Source organism: Canis aureus, unplaced genomic scaffold (assembly GCF_053574225.1).
Source record: "Canis aureus isolate CA01 unplaced genomic scaffold, VMU_Caureus_v.1.0 ptg000124l_RagTag, whole genome shotgun sequence".
Classification (NCBI taxonomy): Eukaryota; Metazoa; Chordata; class Mammalia; order Carnivora; family Canidae; genus Canis; species Canis aureus.
In genome coordinates this window covers 106474-122689 of record NW_027554438.1, presented here as the reverse complement: position 1 = coordinate 122689, position 16216 = coordinate 106474, and the positions used below count along the sequence as shown (strand labels likewise).

Here is a 16216-nt window from a genome sequence, read left to right as displayed (position 1 = left end):
AGATGCCGAGTGCTGTGCTTGGCCCTGCTAAAGAATAGATAAAGATAGGTTAGGTCCCTTCCCCCAAGCTTGCACTCAATTCAAGAGAAAAGATGAAAATACATCACTTTGATCATACCTAGCAAACAAAGTGAGGGTCAGCAGACCAGCAGCACTGGGTCACCTGAGATTTATTAGAAATGTGAATCATCAGGCTTTACCCCAGCCCTCCTGAGTCAGAAACTATATTTTACCAAGATCCCCAGGTAATTTTGTATGCAAACCAAAGTACTTTGAGAAGTACTAACAAATAGAACACTATTTTCTCCTCCCATGGGTCTATTATGCTACATCGTTAAAAATGGCCACTGGCCCAGCTACATGCCAAGACCAAATGTGTATGTTCATGAAAGACAAGGATTAATTTAAATGAAATATGCCTACGAGGCTGGAGATAACAATAGACAAGCTTAGCAGAGAGGCTGTTGTTCATTTTTAGTGCTATCAGAGTATAAAGAAAGAAGACATTCTTTTATTTAGCTTGCTATTTGTAGACCACTAAAAGGTACAAGTGACCTCATTAAAGGGAAGAAAAATGTACAGTTTGAAATATGTTTCCATTAGTTTACAAGGCTAAAAAGAATAGCATCTGGAGGTTATTCAATTTTATAAAAGATTTTGTGATTTAGTGATTAAAATTCTTGTCTCCATATCCTCTTTCTGGAATTACCATATCTCTAGGATACGTCAACAAAAGGAGACTTATCAGCTAATGAAGGATTTTTTTCAAAGGACATTTCAGTTCGCATGTAAGAAAACCAAAAGTATCAGGGTGAGTTGTGGAAGGCTACAGCATGTAATTTAAGTGCAACATATGTAATATAATATCAAAATATTTTCATATTTAAAAGTTATTTGAAATAAAAAACAGCCAATTATTGTACTCAGTAAAGATAAACAAAACCAATTTTAAAGTGATGGCTGATATCAGCAGAAAATGTACAACAATTGCTTTGTACCACTGGACTATGAGGGAAACATCTGAGAATTATTAATGATTACTAAATTGCTCTTCACAGTGTGGAGGCCAAGAAAAATCAAAGCCATTCCACCTCAAGTTTAGCATTAGCACAAGTACAGCCATTTTATGCCCCTGTGAATAAGAGCTGAACTTTATGGGAAAAACTGCAGAATGTCCTCAGTGTCCTCGGCAGGTAATCCCATATCAGAAAGACAACAGAGCCCATGCTCATGGTAGAAAATCCCATATTAGAATAAGAACAGACCCCAAGCCAAGGGCAGGAAGCCCCTATTAGAATAAGAACAGAGCTCAATGCCCTTGAAAGCCCCCTATCAGAATATAAACAGAACTTGAGATTCCTCCATCCCTTCTGAAAATCCCCTAGACCAGCCCATAAAAACCCAGCTGTAACCCACTTTGGGGTCCAAGTCCCTGTTCCGCTGTGTCGGGTATACCTGGACCCAAGCTCAAGCTTGCTAATAAACCCTCGTGCGCTTGCATCGTTGTCAGCTCCTCGGTGGTTTCTTGGATTCGCAATCTTGGGCACAACAACAGTACTGATTACACTTTGCACTATATCTTGCAATTAGGTAGATGTATAATTATTACACATTACCATCGTATTACTATTCTTATACATTCATTCTTTATTCTTTTAGGTCCCTTAAAGAATCAATGGTATTCCTGGAAGCTAAAATAGATTTCATTTACATTAATGCAAGTTCTGATTAGTTAATGGAAAATAATTCTATGCAAGTTCCTGTATTGAATTATCCTTTATAGGTTTTTCACATGACTCTCTACTCTTTGTTTATTAGTATTTGTGGAGTGAAATGTAGTTCAAAAGAAGGAAGATGTTCTTCCTTTTATCTTTTCTGACTCTTTTTAAATGCAAGATTAATCATGTTACTCACTAAACATGACTTCTGAAAATCACATTTGGTCATTGAAGAACTATTTTTTTCTCTTTTATGGACTTCAATTCCCAATAGTGATGATATCTTACCATTTGCTGTGAGAAGGAAAACATAGCTGTGGTCCTAAAAGAAATTAAAAATATACTCTATTCTTGGTATATCACCATTAATGGGAATATAAATTTGTAAGAACATCGCAAAGGCATTTGTTCTATCCAAAGTATTTGTCTTGTTTACCATGATGCTGTGGGATCCATGTTAAGAGATACACACATAAATGGCCTGCACCACTATAGAGTGCTGTTGTTTTATTTGCTTGGTTTGGGTGTTTAATGAGTTAACCATCACTATCTCTAAAGTATGAAGTAGGTCAAAAAATATAAATACCTTAGAAATGAAATATAAATATGCAAGCATATGTATAGGGGGAAATGTGAAAATATTTATATTTCTAGAAATGTCTATATTTCTATAAAATGTATAAATGAACATAAAAATGTCAAACAGTAAGACTTTTAGTTCTAGAATATAAAAGTTCAGGTTTGTCATATTCTTTAGTTAGACACAAAGATATTTCTTCTCAAAGTAACACATTTATTGTAAAAATGCACTTTGGGTGTCATGTTCATCATGAGTGTTTCAGAATTTGAGACATATAAAAAATTTTTTTAGGTAATCTCTAGACCCAACGTGAGACTCAAACTTATAAACAACCCCAAGATCAAAAGTCACATGCTCCACTGACTGAACCAGCCAGGCACCCTTAAAAATTATTTTTAATGGGGTGAGTAGTTTCTATTTTCTCAACCAGATTTTCCAATATTTATTTCATAATCATATCCTTATAGATACAGTTAATTTTAATTACAAGACACTATTCTAACATTTTGCTATATGCATGAAATAGTCAATATCTCATCTTCTCAAAATGAGGTAAGTCGTCTTCCGGGACAGTCTCATACAGATTCATGGAGATGTTGGTAATCAATACAAAGAAAATTTAAATAGAGATGAGTGATTTTTCATGTCTCAAAACAGAAATTAATAAATCAGACAAATTCAGTTTTTACAAGAATGGCATAAAATAAAAAATCACAAAGGAAATATAACGATTACTCCAACAGCCCCCTGTAATCAAGCCAGTATCAGAGAAAGAAGAAAATTCTTCAAGGTAAATGTTTCACACTAAGGTTTTTTCTGTTCATTTTCTTGATGTTTATTTAGGAATCACAGCTGGGGTTTTTCACATTAACTTACATATTCTCTAAAATTGTGCCCTATGATTAGAGCTTCTATAATGATGGAATAAAGAAAGGGGCAGGGGGATCCCTGGGTGGTGTAGCAGTTTGGCACCTGCCTTTGGCTCAGGGTGCGGTCCTGGAGACCCGGGATCGAATCCCATGTCGGGCTCCCGGTACTTGGGGCCTACTTCTCCCTCTGCCTATGTCTCTGCCTCTCTCTCTCTCTCTCTCTCTCTGTGACTATCATAAATAAATTTTAAAAAAAAAGAAAGGGGCATTCTGGAGACATGATAAATGCCTATTTGGAGCCACAGGACTGAATTATCTGCTTTATAGAACTCAGAGTACATTCTCTGCAAAACTCTTATTATGTAACTGACAGCATTTTGCTAATATTTTTGTCCCTTCGCTTATTTATGTAAGAACTCATTAATGTATGTGATAAAGAACTGTGTGATGCTACGTTGTCCTACAATGCAGTATAGGAAATGGTCTTTTCTGGAATACAAACTCAATGGTATTTTCTTTACAATTCAGTTCATTTTGTAACATATTACATATTATATACGAAGTACCTACTATGTGAGAAGTATAAGACCCTGTGTTTGACCCTACAAGGGATGGGATATAACAAGATAAATATGACTTAATCCAACAAAATTACAATCTCCTTTTTTTTAAAGATTTTATTTATTTATTTATTAATGAGAGACACACACAGAGAGAGAGGCAGAGATACAGGCAGAGGGAGAAGCAGGCTCCACGCAGGGAGCCCGACATGGGACTCGATCCTGGGTCTCCAGGATCAGGCCCTGGGCCGAAGGCGGCGCTAAACTGCTAAGCCACCCGGGCTGCCCAAATTACAATCTCATAAAGAAAACAGGACAGGTAGCATTAGTTACTCTACTATAATCTCCCCCACAAAAGTGTCACGGGAATGATTTAAACATGGAGTAGACATATAGAGGACAGAGATAATTTCTTAATAGAGAAGGCTGAGGGAAAAGATATTTGATCCCATGACTTAGGTAGCAGTCACAATACTTTCAATCCAAATATCAGGCATACACTAAAAAAGTTGGTACAGGCTTGGTTTCATAGTTTTTGGTCAATGGCATCATAACTCATTAGCATCTGCTAACACATCAGAAATTCCCCCATGGTCTCCCTCAGCAGTCCTCCATTTATTGTCCTCTTCATCCCTACTCCTGGACCTCTTCCACAAGGCTTCCATGGCACAGAAGACTCTGGGATCATCCCAACCCTCTCTGCTTAGACACACACAACTGCCTCCTAGGAGTCCCAGTGGGAACAGGGACAGTCCTTTTTTGACTTCTCTATTCTTTAGAGTCCTCTAAATTTTTCTGCAGCTGTGATCACCTCTTACCTTTAGGGGACACTACTTTGAGGTAAAAAGATTTTGTGGGAAAGATCCACAGTGGTGTGCACAAATGTATAACATATTGAAAAATGGCTAAGATGTTGCCATGCTGATGGATGCCTGGGTGGCTCGGTGTTTGAGCATCTGCCTTTGGCTCAGGGCATGATCCCAGGGCCCTGGGATCAAGTCCTGCATTGGGCTCCCTGTGAGGAGCCTGCTTCTCCCTCGGCCTCTGTCTCTGCCTCTCTCTCTATGTGTGTCTTATGAATAAATATATAAAATCTTTTTTTTAAAAGGATTTTGCCATGCTGAGATGACAGAATGAACTACTCTTTATATATTGCAATTAGGAAAGTTTAGAGGCCAGTTTCAAAGTGCCACCTCAAAAAATGGGCTGGGGGTAGTGGTACTTTGTCTGGTTTGTCTGGGTGAAAGGAGAAGTAACAGGAGTGACTCAGTCAACATTCTGCCCATAGTGAAGTCATGTACCACAACATAGTAGAACAGCCATTCACTCATTCTTCCTTCCATGAACCCAATACATCTAACATATATGTATCTTATGCTCTATCCAAGTACATGTGTCTTTGAGGTCAAGCCTAATTCATCTGTGAATCCTCAGCACCTAGTTGAAATGATGGGGATATATAATAAATTAATGATATACATTGATGATATATACTGAATTATGGTATTAAAGAGTAAATCAATCAGTACTTGGAAGGAAAGATTAAAGGAAGACTACACAGTTATGATAATGTTGCTTTCCATGTTCTCTATTTCATTTTATCCACCTCATCAACTGATTATGCTGGAAAGTTTTCACAAGGATTTAAGTGCAGAATATGTAATGGACACTGACATCATTGATCTTGTATCTTAAAAAGTATAAAAGCCAGGTTATAATATTAAGTCTGTATGAATCAGGTACCAGTAACATTTAAATGTATAACACTTTTGCTAGAGTTAGCAGTGGATGGGCCCTTAAAAGATCATTATAATAAAGTGTTCCTTATGTACATCTAGAAGCACCCAAGAGTTAATTTTTTAAGAGAACCTACTATTGAGGAGCTCATGTACTCACCTACCATGATTCCCCACTATTTATAAGATAACATCTAAATTACTAGTGAAGCATTTAAAGACCACAGATACATAACATGACCTCAACTCCCCCACTACTCCTGTACATATTTTCTGATCTAATCAAACATATGTTACACATTGCAATTTTCTACCTCTGTTTATTTACACATGGCTCTCTTCTGTTCTCTCCTCCCTTTTACTGAAACAGAAATGTATCATATCCTTCAAAGTTCAGCACACAGCCCATCTCCATCAGGAACATTTTGCTGACTATGCCTCTTCCAAACCCTAAAAAAACACTTGTTATCATTAATGACTATTTGGTAGTCAGTAAATCATGTGCATGCATGTATCTGTGCATGTGTGGTTTGTGTATTTAAATGCAGCTATCTTCTCTCCCAAGTCAGGCTGGAAATTGCTATCTGACAAAATATATTTCACCGATTTTTAAATATCCATATCACCCAACAGGTTATTTTTCAATTAGTTCATTGGTGATTATGATCATAGTTTTATTTTTTCTATTTAAAAATATATTATTATATTATTTATTTATTTATTTATTTATTTATTTATTATTTATTTATTTATTTTAGAGAGAGAGAGAGAGAGAGTGGAGGGAGGGAAGGAAGGAGAGGGAGAGAGAAAATCTTGAAACAGGTTCAATGCTGACTGCCTAGCCCAATGTGAGGTTCAATCCCAGGATCCTGAGATCATGACCCAAGTCGCAATTGAGAGTTGGCCACTTAACTGACTGAATCACCCAGGCACCCCATGATGGTAGTTTTAAATGTAAATTAAGAAAAATATCAGAAATCCATATTATCAGAAATCCGATATTTTCTTTGATAATTTAAAAAACATAAATAAGTAAATACAATTAAGTACATTAATCACTCTGAACTTTAACTCATCTTGAGTCCCCTGTTTCTTCACTCTGATCTCCCTAATTTACTTTTACTTTCTGAATACCACACTAACAAATACAAGGTTTTATCTGGAAGGCAAATGGGTAAATTCTAGTTTTTTCAAGCAGAAGAAATGTATGGTATCCATGTGTTTCAGTGAAAAATAACCTATAGGTGTAATTAAGTGCATTAACTGTTAGCATAATTTATGGACCAGAGTTGTCAAAAAGAAGGCACTGGGGCTAAAATAAGAACATAGAATCTTAGTTATGAACATTGATTTTTTTAATCGTACAGCCCTGAATTTCAATCCTATTCTAGATTATTTACCATGTGAATTTGGAAAAGTTTTAAAATCTATTTAAGGGACACCTGGGTGGCTCAGCTGTTGAACGTCTGCCTTTGGCTCAAGGTGTGATCCCCGAGTTCCCGGATCGAGTCCCACATCAGGCTCTTTGCCCAGAGCCTGCTTCTTCCTCTGCCTATGTCTCTGCCTCTCTCTGTGTTTTTTCATGAATAAATAAGTAAATAAAAAAAAATAAATAAATCTTGTTGCTTATGAGTCTTCAAGATTTAGCTTTCTAGGAAACAAAAAAGATTCATGGCATAGAGTCGAAGATTTCGGTGGCAATCCCATAGGAAAAGCCCCAAACCACTGGGGAGGTACATGGGATATCTGCACCATTTCCTGCATGGAAACCAAAAGGAAGCAGAAATTTCTCACAGAATAATGAGCTGACATGTCTAAGAAAGAAGGGGCCCTCTATGTCCATGCAGAGTTGCTTATACCTCAACATGGAACAGATCAGTTAGTAAATGTATTTCAATCAGTCCCAGAATAGTATGGAAGAAATAGAAAGCCACTGCGATTGAGAGACATGCCTCAGCAACAGGTGTACAGACCAATTTCCCACGGTCAGATAGCAGTCTGGACACCTCAGCGGCTATTAGTATACATCAATGACACAGAACAATCAGATAAGTGCCACTTCACCATTTTACAGCCTCTGCAGCACCAAAAGACTCCAGAACATAGACACACTCATGGGGGCAATTAAGAAATCCTAAATCTCTAGCAGTCTTGGAACAGAGAATCAAACTAGACATCAAGTGAGCTATTTAGAACTACAGAACTGTACATTTCTTACATATGCCAGTGTATAGACGGAGATTGCTATCAGTGTAGATAGAATATATGATCCATGCATTGTTTTCCCATTCCCAGAAAGGCTTCCCCTGTCAAATAGGTTTGGAAAATTCATACTTTCCCTTTGAAAGTCAAATGCCCCAATTTTTTTTCCATATATATTTGACATTACTTGACCCTTTTGAAGTGACCCATTAATTAATCATCCTGGGAACATTTACACTACATGAACATGCTGTATAATGGCCATGGTGAAAATAAGGCTAAGTGAATTAAAATACACTAATCAGCCTTCTTCCTTAGATACAGGCCACAAGACCATGAAAAGCAGTACTTTCAGAAACTCGGCCTTTTGGCGGTGCGCTGGCACTTGCCAAAACAACCAGTGCACTACTGCACCGTCGGCAAAACCAGGACAGCTCTTTGGAGTTTCCCTCATGGATGTCTATGATAATGACAACTTGCCCTTCCCAATTCTGGTAGGTCTCAGTTTGGTCTTTTATTGCCTCCCTGAGGAGAAGAAACTCGGAGAGGCCAAGTGTTTTCATACAAACCTACCCCCAAATATGGAAATTATTAGACAGCCCCTGGCTGTGGCTGAGAAGCCTTGGTAGTATCATTTGATTTAGCCACTGCAGAGTCATGAGGCCAATACATCAGGACAACTTTTTGTCCATTCCACTTGTTTCCATAGAGACCCATGTAGGCCTGTTCAGATCAGTCAAAATGGACTCTGTGTGCATGAATCATCTTCACATTTTCCCATTGTTTTCTGAACTCACAGTAGACTCCAGTCTCCTTCAACTGAGTCTACTTAATCTAACAACAGAAAACATCTTACCTAAGCATAAAGACTCATCCTACGGCAAATATGAATCCATTAATCCTAACAGTATATGTTAAATGACAGCCACAGAGTTTGACCTGTGTTATCTCAAATCGGTCTACTGAATTGTTACTGTGGAAATTTACAAAGTACCCAGTACCTCTGAAAGCACTACACTAGATTTGGGAATGTTATGCTAGGTGTGAAGACATATACCACGTTAGTTACATGCTAGCTACTACCCCGGTCCTTGTATCACAGCAATTTTGGGGGTAGCTAGAACTATCATCCTCCACACTTTACAAATGAATTAGAAATGTTTCAGTACAGTTCGCATGTGCCCCAGGTCACACAATAGAATAGAAGGATAATAGATTTCCGATCCCTTGGTCTTTCTGACTCCAGCCCTTATTATCTTTCTACACTGCAGGGAGAGGACATGACGATAGAGCAAAGGACAGTGAAAGACTCAAGAAGGAAATGTAATTGGAGAATAAGAAGAGAGCATTTGAGCTTGATTTTAATAGAGGAAAGGAAATAGAGGTAGTAGGAATGCAGCATGCAATCACTTAAAGACGAATCAACAAATGGGAAATGAGTATGGCAAAAAGATTTCCATACTTGGGGGAAGACCATCTATGGAAGGGATAAGGAGAAAAGACTGGTAAAGTAGGAGACAGGCAAGGATTCCACAAAGGCCTTGAAACATGGAGTTTGATTTAAAAGGGTAAATACAATGAAAAAAATCAAATTAAAATAAGTGATTACAATGTTTCAGTGTATGACTGTAAGGTGGATTTTTGGGTAGAAACTATAGAGAGACATTGACTAAAGAATCTAAATGGACTTTAGTCCCCCCAGCTGTAAAACCACATATTGTCACATTCCCTAGGTCTTTCAAAAAGGAAGCAAGCTTTTGCTCTGGGATTGGGATATGAAATGCCATATACTATTCTTCTTTTCCTACAGGATATGCTTTCATTTATCAATCAGAAAGGACCACTCACGAAAGGCATCTTCAGAAAATCAGGAAGTAGAAAATCATGCAGAATCCTAAAGGAGAAACTAAATTCTGGGGACAGAGTGAACTTGGACAGCGAATCTGTTCTTGTGGTAGCATCTGTTTTAAAGGTGGGGAAAGTTCTAGCTTTATCCACACATGAGTAGCTCAAGTGGTGATTGGTGTCTTTCAATCATGATTTTCCAAGAACCATCATAGGCATAACTGATTAAGAATTTGACACACTGGAAAAAACTTCATGAAATCAAAATTTAAGGAAGATACTGTAGGAGTTAAAAGCCCCATACATTAGAAATACTTTGTTTTTACCACACACCCCCACCTGAAGGCTCCATGCAGAATACTAATACTAATATGACTACTAGTAATAATAAGAAATTTCAAAATATCCACTGGCACATACATAATGTTCACCAAAGCAAACATCCTGCTTTTGATGACTTCCTCACCACCCTCCTAATGAAGGCAGTTTCCAAAAGAAAAATCATATGAAACATTTGAAAATAGACATAGAAGTTCACAATAGTAAGCAAATGTTTACTTTATCAGGAATCCAAAAAGGCTCAGTGAGGTGACCAAATCATTCTTAACCATCATTGTCTCCTGTTTCTTAGTGCCTTTTACTTTATAAGTCATGGAGGAAAGATTTTGCCATTTGTGTCTGCTTTCACCACATCCTAAGCATCCTTTAGTTAATATTTGTGATGTCCAGCCCACCATCCAAAGTGATAACAACATGGCAACCAGCTCTTGCTACATGCCTCTTTTGATAAATCTAACTTTTGAAGTAGGTGCAACGGACAAAAGTAGTTTGGAATTCTGAAAATTCAATGGATCGACTCAAGAAATAGATTAATTTCGAAATTATATACCTAAATCACAGATATCCCATTGTATTGCTAAAATGGTAATGGAGAAAGAAGTGAGAACTAAAACAAAGAATTTAATCCATCTACCTTGGTACATGCTAACAGCTCTAAACAAAACTATGGTAATGCAGTAATGATGACACTCTTAGAATCAAGATCATATTTGGTCCTTCCTTGTCACATTTGGTCTTTCCTTCTCCGCCATTACTGTTCAACTATACAATAAATAGCAATACTCCCTGACCACTACTACACTGGGCTACAGTAAAACACACCACTAAATATATATATATATATATATATATATATATATATATATATATATATAGGGATCAAGAGACAGGGGAAAGAATGATGATACATTAGGTACTCGGGTAACATGATAAGTGTAGCCCTCTTTAAGGTGCACACATGGAATTGATGCTTCTAGCAAGACTTAGTAGGGTCTTTTCTATTTCCATGTTATAAGCACAGACTAGGAAGATGGTGACCACATGTGCATAGAGTTCTTACACATTTCAAAAGTTTTCCCTTCCTAAAGTTGACTAATCTTTGTGGGGAATCAGACTCTGCAACCTTGGCCTGAATAGTATCATGTCAAACTATCTGGAGAATTGGCCTACACTAGAAATGAATATATCCTCAGGACCATCATGAGTTTGCCATTAGACCGTCTACTTTTATACAGTTAAAGAAAGGAAGAATGAAGCAGTTATGAGAGTAGCTTTTGTAATAGTTTGCAAAAAAGTACACAAAAGAGTAAGTGCCATATGATGGAAGGGAGCTTTGTCTTCCTTTCCACTGAAGCCTAGGCTCTGCTTTGATGCTTTCATTTTTGTTGGAGAAAATCTACTCTCCTGCTTTTGCATGTGCAAGTAAATGGATAGTTAGAGCTGAGCTCTGTGTGGGTCACAGTTTGAGTATCTATGAAGGAAGTAGGGACTGAAGTGAAGTTTCAACTCAGTGTTTTCTCTGTAAAACTTCCAATATATATTTTCTATTTTATATCTATGTTTGTTTGTATATATCTTTTTTTTATCTACATAAGGATTTTCTTCGAAATATCCAAGGATGTATATTTTCATTCTACCTTTATGATAAATGGCTTGGCGTTATTGATGAATTGACTGAGGAGGAGAAAATAAATGCAGCCCAAAGGCAATGATGCAATAATTGCTCTAATCTGGTCATGTCTCAGAAATACAGCCAATATGCTATTAGGAAAATATTGTCTTACTTTTTGCCACTTTGTCCACTAAAATACCGATCAATGCCAAAGAGTTTTAATTCTTCACACCTGTGGAGGCCAGTTTCAGAATACAGGCAAGCCTCATGGCTATTATTGCTCTTCACCTGACCTTATTAATGTGGAATCCTTAGCCATTGTACACCTTCTGAATATATGAAACTGGTAGACAAAACTCAGTGGCCTAAGAGAGATCCTAGAGCATCAACAGCCCATGGTATAACCTTATGTTTGTCAAACATTTAACCAGAGAGGGTTAGCCCAGAAATCGAATTCAGTGAAACATTTTCGTATACATTCATGCCTGGAACTCTGCTACAGCGGGTTGTGTACTAGATCTAGAGAGATGTTCTCTGTTCTCTATCTCTATGCTTCCAGCTTCCTAAGTGCAATGACTTGCCTTATTCAGAAGTGCATCTTTCTGACTTTAGGCTTCTAGCCCAGCTACCAAAAGCGAATGTTGTTCTCTTGTGATACCTTTTTGGGGTGTTATACAACATTAAGCAATGAACCTCATCCAATCAGATGACAGCTTTTATTTTATCACTGCATATAGCCCCAAGCATTCTTTGTCTGCCTAATTCCTGGAGCTTGGAATTGTAAGACAACTTCATAAAAAAGGTAGAGAGAGCTCTCATTTGTGTCCTCTGGGGTTTAGAATCCATGCTTTGAATCTGAAATGTGTGGTAGTAAATTGGATGGATCAGTACTGAAAAGAGCACATCTTCATAGGCCTCCTTGGAATGGCAGAGTTCGTTATCCTACTCTGGTGGAAATTGGGAAGGGGTGTTGTTAAAGTGGTAAATGCAGAGCTGTTGAGTCGCTTCCTTCCCATCCAAGATATTCAATACTAGACTGACTAAACAAAAGAGAGAGAAGAGTGGTGTGATATGGTAGGAAAGAACCTGGGCTCTGGAGTTTGACAAGCCAAGGTTAAACTCTCAGCCTGATCCTTGAGCGGGGAACTTGTAACCTTGGGCAAAGCCATGGCTCCTCATGACACAGTGGTAACAACACCCAGCTCCTCTGGTCATTACTGGCAGATTCTAGTTGGCTCGGGCACTATGAGCACCCATGGCTCCAAACACATTGGCCTTGCTCTGCAAGTTGTGGCTCATTTAGAAAAATACTTGGCTACTCTTTTGCCTCTGCTACATCAGACAGAAACTACTAGAGTATTCCAGGAATTCCTAATGTAGTCACACCTGCCTAATAAGATGACAGCTTTATCCCAAGCTCATGTCTAGAGCCAGCATTAGGCAAAGCAAGACATGAGAAGGGACTGCTGTTAGATAGACAGACATGTTTTCTCTCCAGCCATGTGAGATTTTCCTCAAGAAACAAACAAACAAAAAAACCTATGATAATCTCCACCTTCCAACTAAGATACTTCCTCATTTAAGAAATGGATTTCATAAGTTTTTGTCTATGGTTTACACATTTAAATAAGACATTATACATAAGTTACAATCCAATATAAACTGGAAACGAAAATTTGAAAAATAAGTAAAGTTTAATAAAGTAGGTTACTTTGAAAACCATCCTAGTTTTAAAAATGTAACCATTGATATCACAAAGTTAGCTATTAAACTAGGCCACAAATTAGAACTTTAGCCCACTGACTAGTAGTATTTTAAAATCTGTACCGAAAGTACACTGTAAAGTATCACTCTATTTTATTTTTCTTAGGGAACTCAGGTTTCTATGTATTTTTTATCAACTCTGCATTCTTCTTAGAAGTCTTTCACATTATTGGTTAGATCCAAGATTTATAAACAAAATGTGACTTATAGCTATGCCATATAAAAAAGAGCACCCCTTTGTGGACTTTTTGCATTACAGGCTTGTCTTGTACACTTTTTGATTGAAAATTGCCTCTAGATATTTGGAGAAGACATCACTTCTCTCTTGGGAGAGAATTCAATGAGTTGTGATAACAATGAGAAGGCTGCAGGTACTGTGAATAATTTAATTGGCTTTGGCCAGATGCAGACAGTAAGGTTGCTGGGGGTCATGGTAGATACTTAGCCCCGTTTTGGAGCCCAGAGCATCCCCAGGGCAATAATTCCCAGCTGCTCCTTCTTCTGAAGGCTGGCTCACAGTTCAAGGGAGGTTTCATACTGTTGGAGAACAAAGAAAGCATAGAAACTTCAAAAAGTTTCTAGCTGTATTAGGAGATAGCATGGTATGTTAGAGTGTTTGGGAATTTTTTTAAACACAGTTTTAAATGGATCTCACATATATATTATATATGTAGTTAAGCATATAATGCATAATTTTGTATTTCTATTTGTAATATATAAATGTGTTTTGTTTGAAACCAGAGCGCAAGGCTTTATTCCTCCTCCCTCCTCGTTTGGCTCAGTGGTCTTGAGGTACCATAGGATTCCAGTGCTCTTTAAAATGAGTTGAAAAGAACCAACATCATTGAGTAAAAAGGACCTGACTTGACTTCAAACCACCTCTCCAGAGTACAAACTCCAGTGCTCCCATTAATCAGCTATATGACATTTGACCTATTACTCAAGCTCAGTATCAGTTTATTCATCCCTAACATGTGGATAAAAATAATGTCTAAATCTCAGATATGCTGTAAAGATTAAATAAGATAATGGCTGTAAAATACGTTTCTAATAAAGTAATTAATAGAACTAGGAGAAGTTCCCCTGAGACTAGAGTGAGTATTATTGGAGCCTAGCTGACCACAGCTCTCTGGCAACACCCCATTTTGTAAAACAGAGTTTAGATTCAGAACCTGGAGACACATATCATAAATCCCTCCATAGTTTTGACATCTGCATTTTATGACACATACCTCATTGTGTTGAGGAAATCTTTAGGGTAACCCACGTCATTAGGTATTAAGATTAGTCTTGTGTCATGTCTGAGAATATGTTGGTATAAGACAAGTGTTTGTTTTTCATCAGTGACATAAAAACAAACTGCTGAATCCAAGCCACTGAGAGTGATAGTGATTTCCAAAAAGGCAAAACTGTAGAATGCTACAAAGTACCCATCTGGCATGGGTCCATCCATCTACATGTCTACAGTTTACTAAGTCACTGAAGACTGGAATCTCCATAATGACGCTTGACGTTTCCTCTTTCTTTATTTTTCCAATGAATGATAAATGAACCCCATCCAACACCCAGCTATTTCCATTTAACGTTTTTTCCTTGGTCCCATATATTCATATTGAGGAAATCTTCCCACAAAATATCTCTTTTTTCTTCAATGCCTACCATATCCTATTACATATTTTTTGTATTGTATTTTAATGTATTGTATTGTACTGTACTGTATTGTGTTGTATGTTTTTATATGGATAATAAAAATCATTCCATAACTCAGTAGGTTAGACAACTATTTAACTTGGTTATGATTCACATAACACTTCACTGAAGGCTCAATTGAGGTCACTTGTGCAGTGACCTAATACTCTAGTTAGCCTGCAGCTCATCTGGAGCTAACCTAGGTGTCTGTCTATTGGAGCTGGCTCTCAATTGGTCCTCATGTCTTCCATAAGGTAACTTCTCCTCCTTTCATAGGGTGGAGGAAGAGTTCCCAGAACCAAAAGAGACTTTTCAAGAGTTAATGTTTGAGAGGACTGTGCAAAGGACCATGCCAAAGATGGTGGTTTACAAGATGAGGAAGCATTATTTCTTGAGACCACACATCATAAAACTCATGGCAGCACCACTACTACACATACCCTCTCTTCACTGGCTTTTAATCCTCAGTTCTCTACAACAGCATTTCCTAAGGGGTATTCCAAGTATGGTAGGAAGTATCTTTGAAGTACTAACTCATTTTTTTACCTCAGGTATTCCGTCCCTCATCCTTCTTCCCATCTTAAGCTGCCTTAAGAGACAACTAAATCACCTCCTCAGGGAATAGAAGAGGAGAATATGAGGAAAAGGAAGCTCTTTGTTGCTTATAAGTCTTAAAGATTTAGCTTTCTAGGAACCAAAAATGATTCATGGCATAGAGTAGAAGATTTTGGTGGCAAACTCATGGGAAAAGCTCAAAACCACTAGGCAGGTACATGGGATATCTGCACCATTTCCTGCATGGAAACCAAAAGGAAGCAGATATTCCTCACAGAATAGCGAGCTGACATGTCTAAGAAATATGGCCCTCTATGTCCACACAGAGTTTCTTATACCTCAACATGGAACAGATCGGTTAGTAAAAGTATCTCCATCAGTCACAGAATAGTATGGAAGAAACAGAAATCCACTGGGTTTGAAAGACATGCCTCATCAACAGGCACACAGACCAATTTCCCAGGTCAAGAGAGCAGTGCCGACACCTCAATGGCCATTAGTGTACATCAATGACACAGAGCAACCAGATAAGTGCCACTTCACCATTTTACAGCCTCCCTGGCACTAGAAGACTCCAGATCATAGACACACTCATGGGGGCAATTAAGAAATCCTAAAACTCTAGCAGTCTTGGAACAGAGAACCAAACTAGACATCAAGTGAGCTGTTTAGAACTACAGAAGTGTAGGTTTCTTACATATGCCAGTGTATAGACAGAGATTGGTATCTGTGCATATAGAATATATG

The 16216-nt window shown here is 37.7% G+C and overlaps 1 protein-coding gene across 3 annotated transcripts; it reads left to right on the top strand.

Moving 5' to 3' along the window:
* The first annotated feature begins 1449 nt into the window (after positions 1-1449).
* LOC144309599 (rho GTPase-activating protein 20-like) lies at positions 1450-14875 on the top strand. 3 transcript variants are annotated; one of them, XR_013375547.1, is made up of 6 exons: positions 1450-1590; positions 2590-2701; positions 7984-8159; positions 9476-9637; positions 13485-13596; positions 13967-14875. XR_013375547.1 is itself a non-coding variant. In XM_077890689.1 (5 exons), exons 3-5 carry the CDS (start codon positions 8001-8003, stop codon positions 13521-13523), a joined length of 360 nt encoding a protein of 119 aa, XP_077746815.1. In that variant the 5' UTR covers positions 1450-1590; positions 2590-2701; positions 7984-8000; the 3' UTR covers positions 13524-14875. The 3 variants fall into 3 exon arrangements, 1 of the variants encoding a protein (XP_077746815.1); XM_077890689.1 differs by having other exon boundaries at positions 13485-14875; XR_013375548.1 differs by lacking the exons at positions 7984-8159; positions 9476-9637; positions 13485-13596; positions 13967-14875 and adding an exon at positions 6855-7057.
* The last annotated feature ends 1341 nt before the right edge of the window (positions 14876-16216 follow it).

Coding starts and splice junctions, on each gene's coding strand:
- LOC144309599 (XM_077890689.1), top strand. CDS start 8,001: ATGAAAAGCAGTACTTTCAGAAACTCGGCCTTTTGGCGGTGCGCTGGC. Junction 8,160..9,475: donor ACTTGCCCTTCCCAATTCTG/GTAGGTCTCAGT, acceptor CTTTTCCTACAG/GATATGCTTTCATTTATCAA. Junction 9,638..13,484: donor TGGTAGCATCTGTTTTAAAG/GTGGGGAAAGTT, acceptor TTTGCATTACAG/GCTTGTCTTGTACACTTTTT.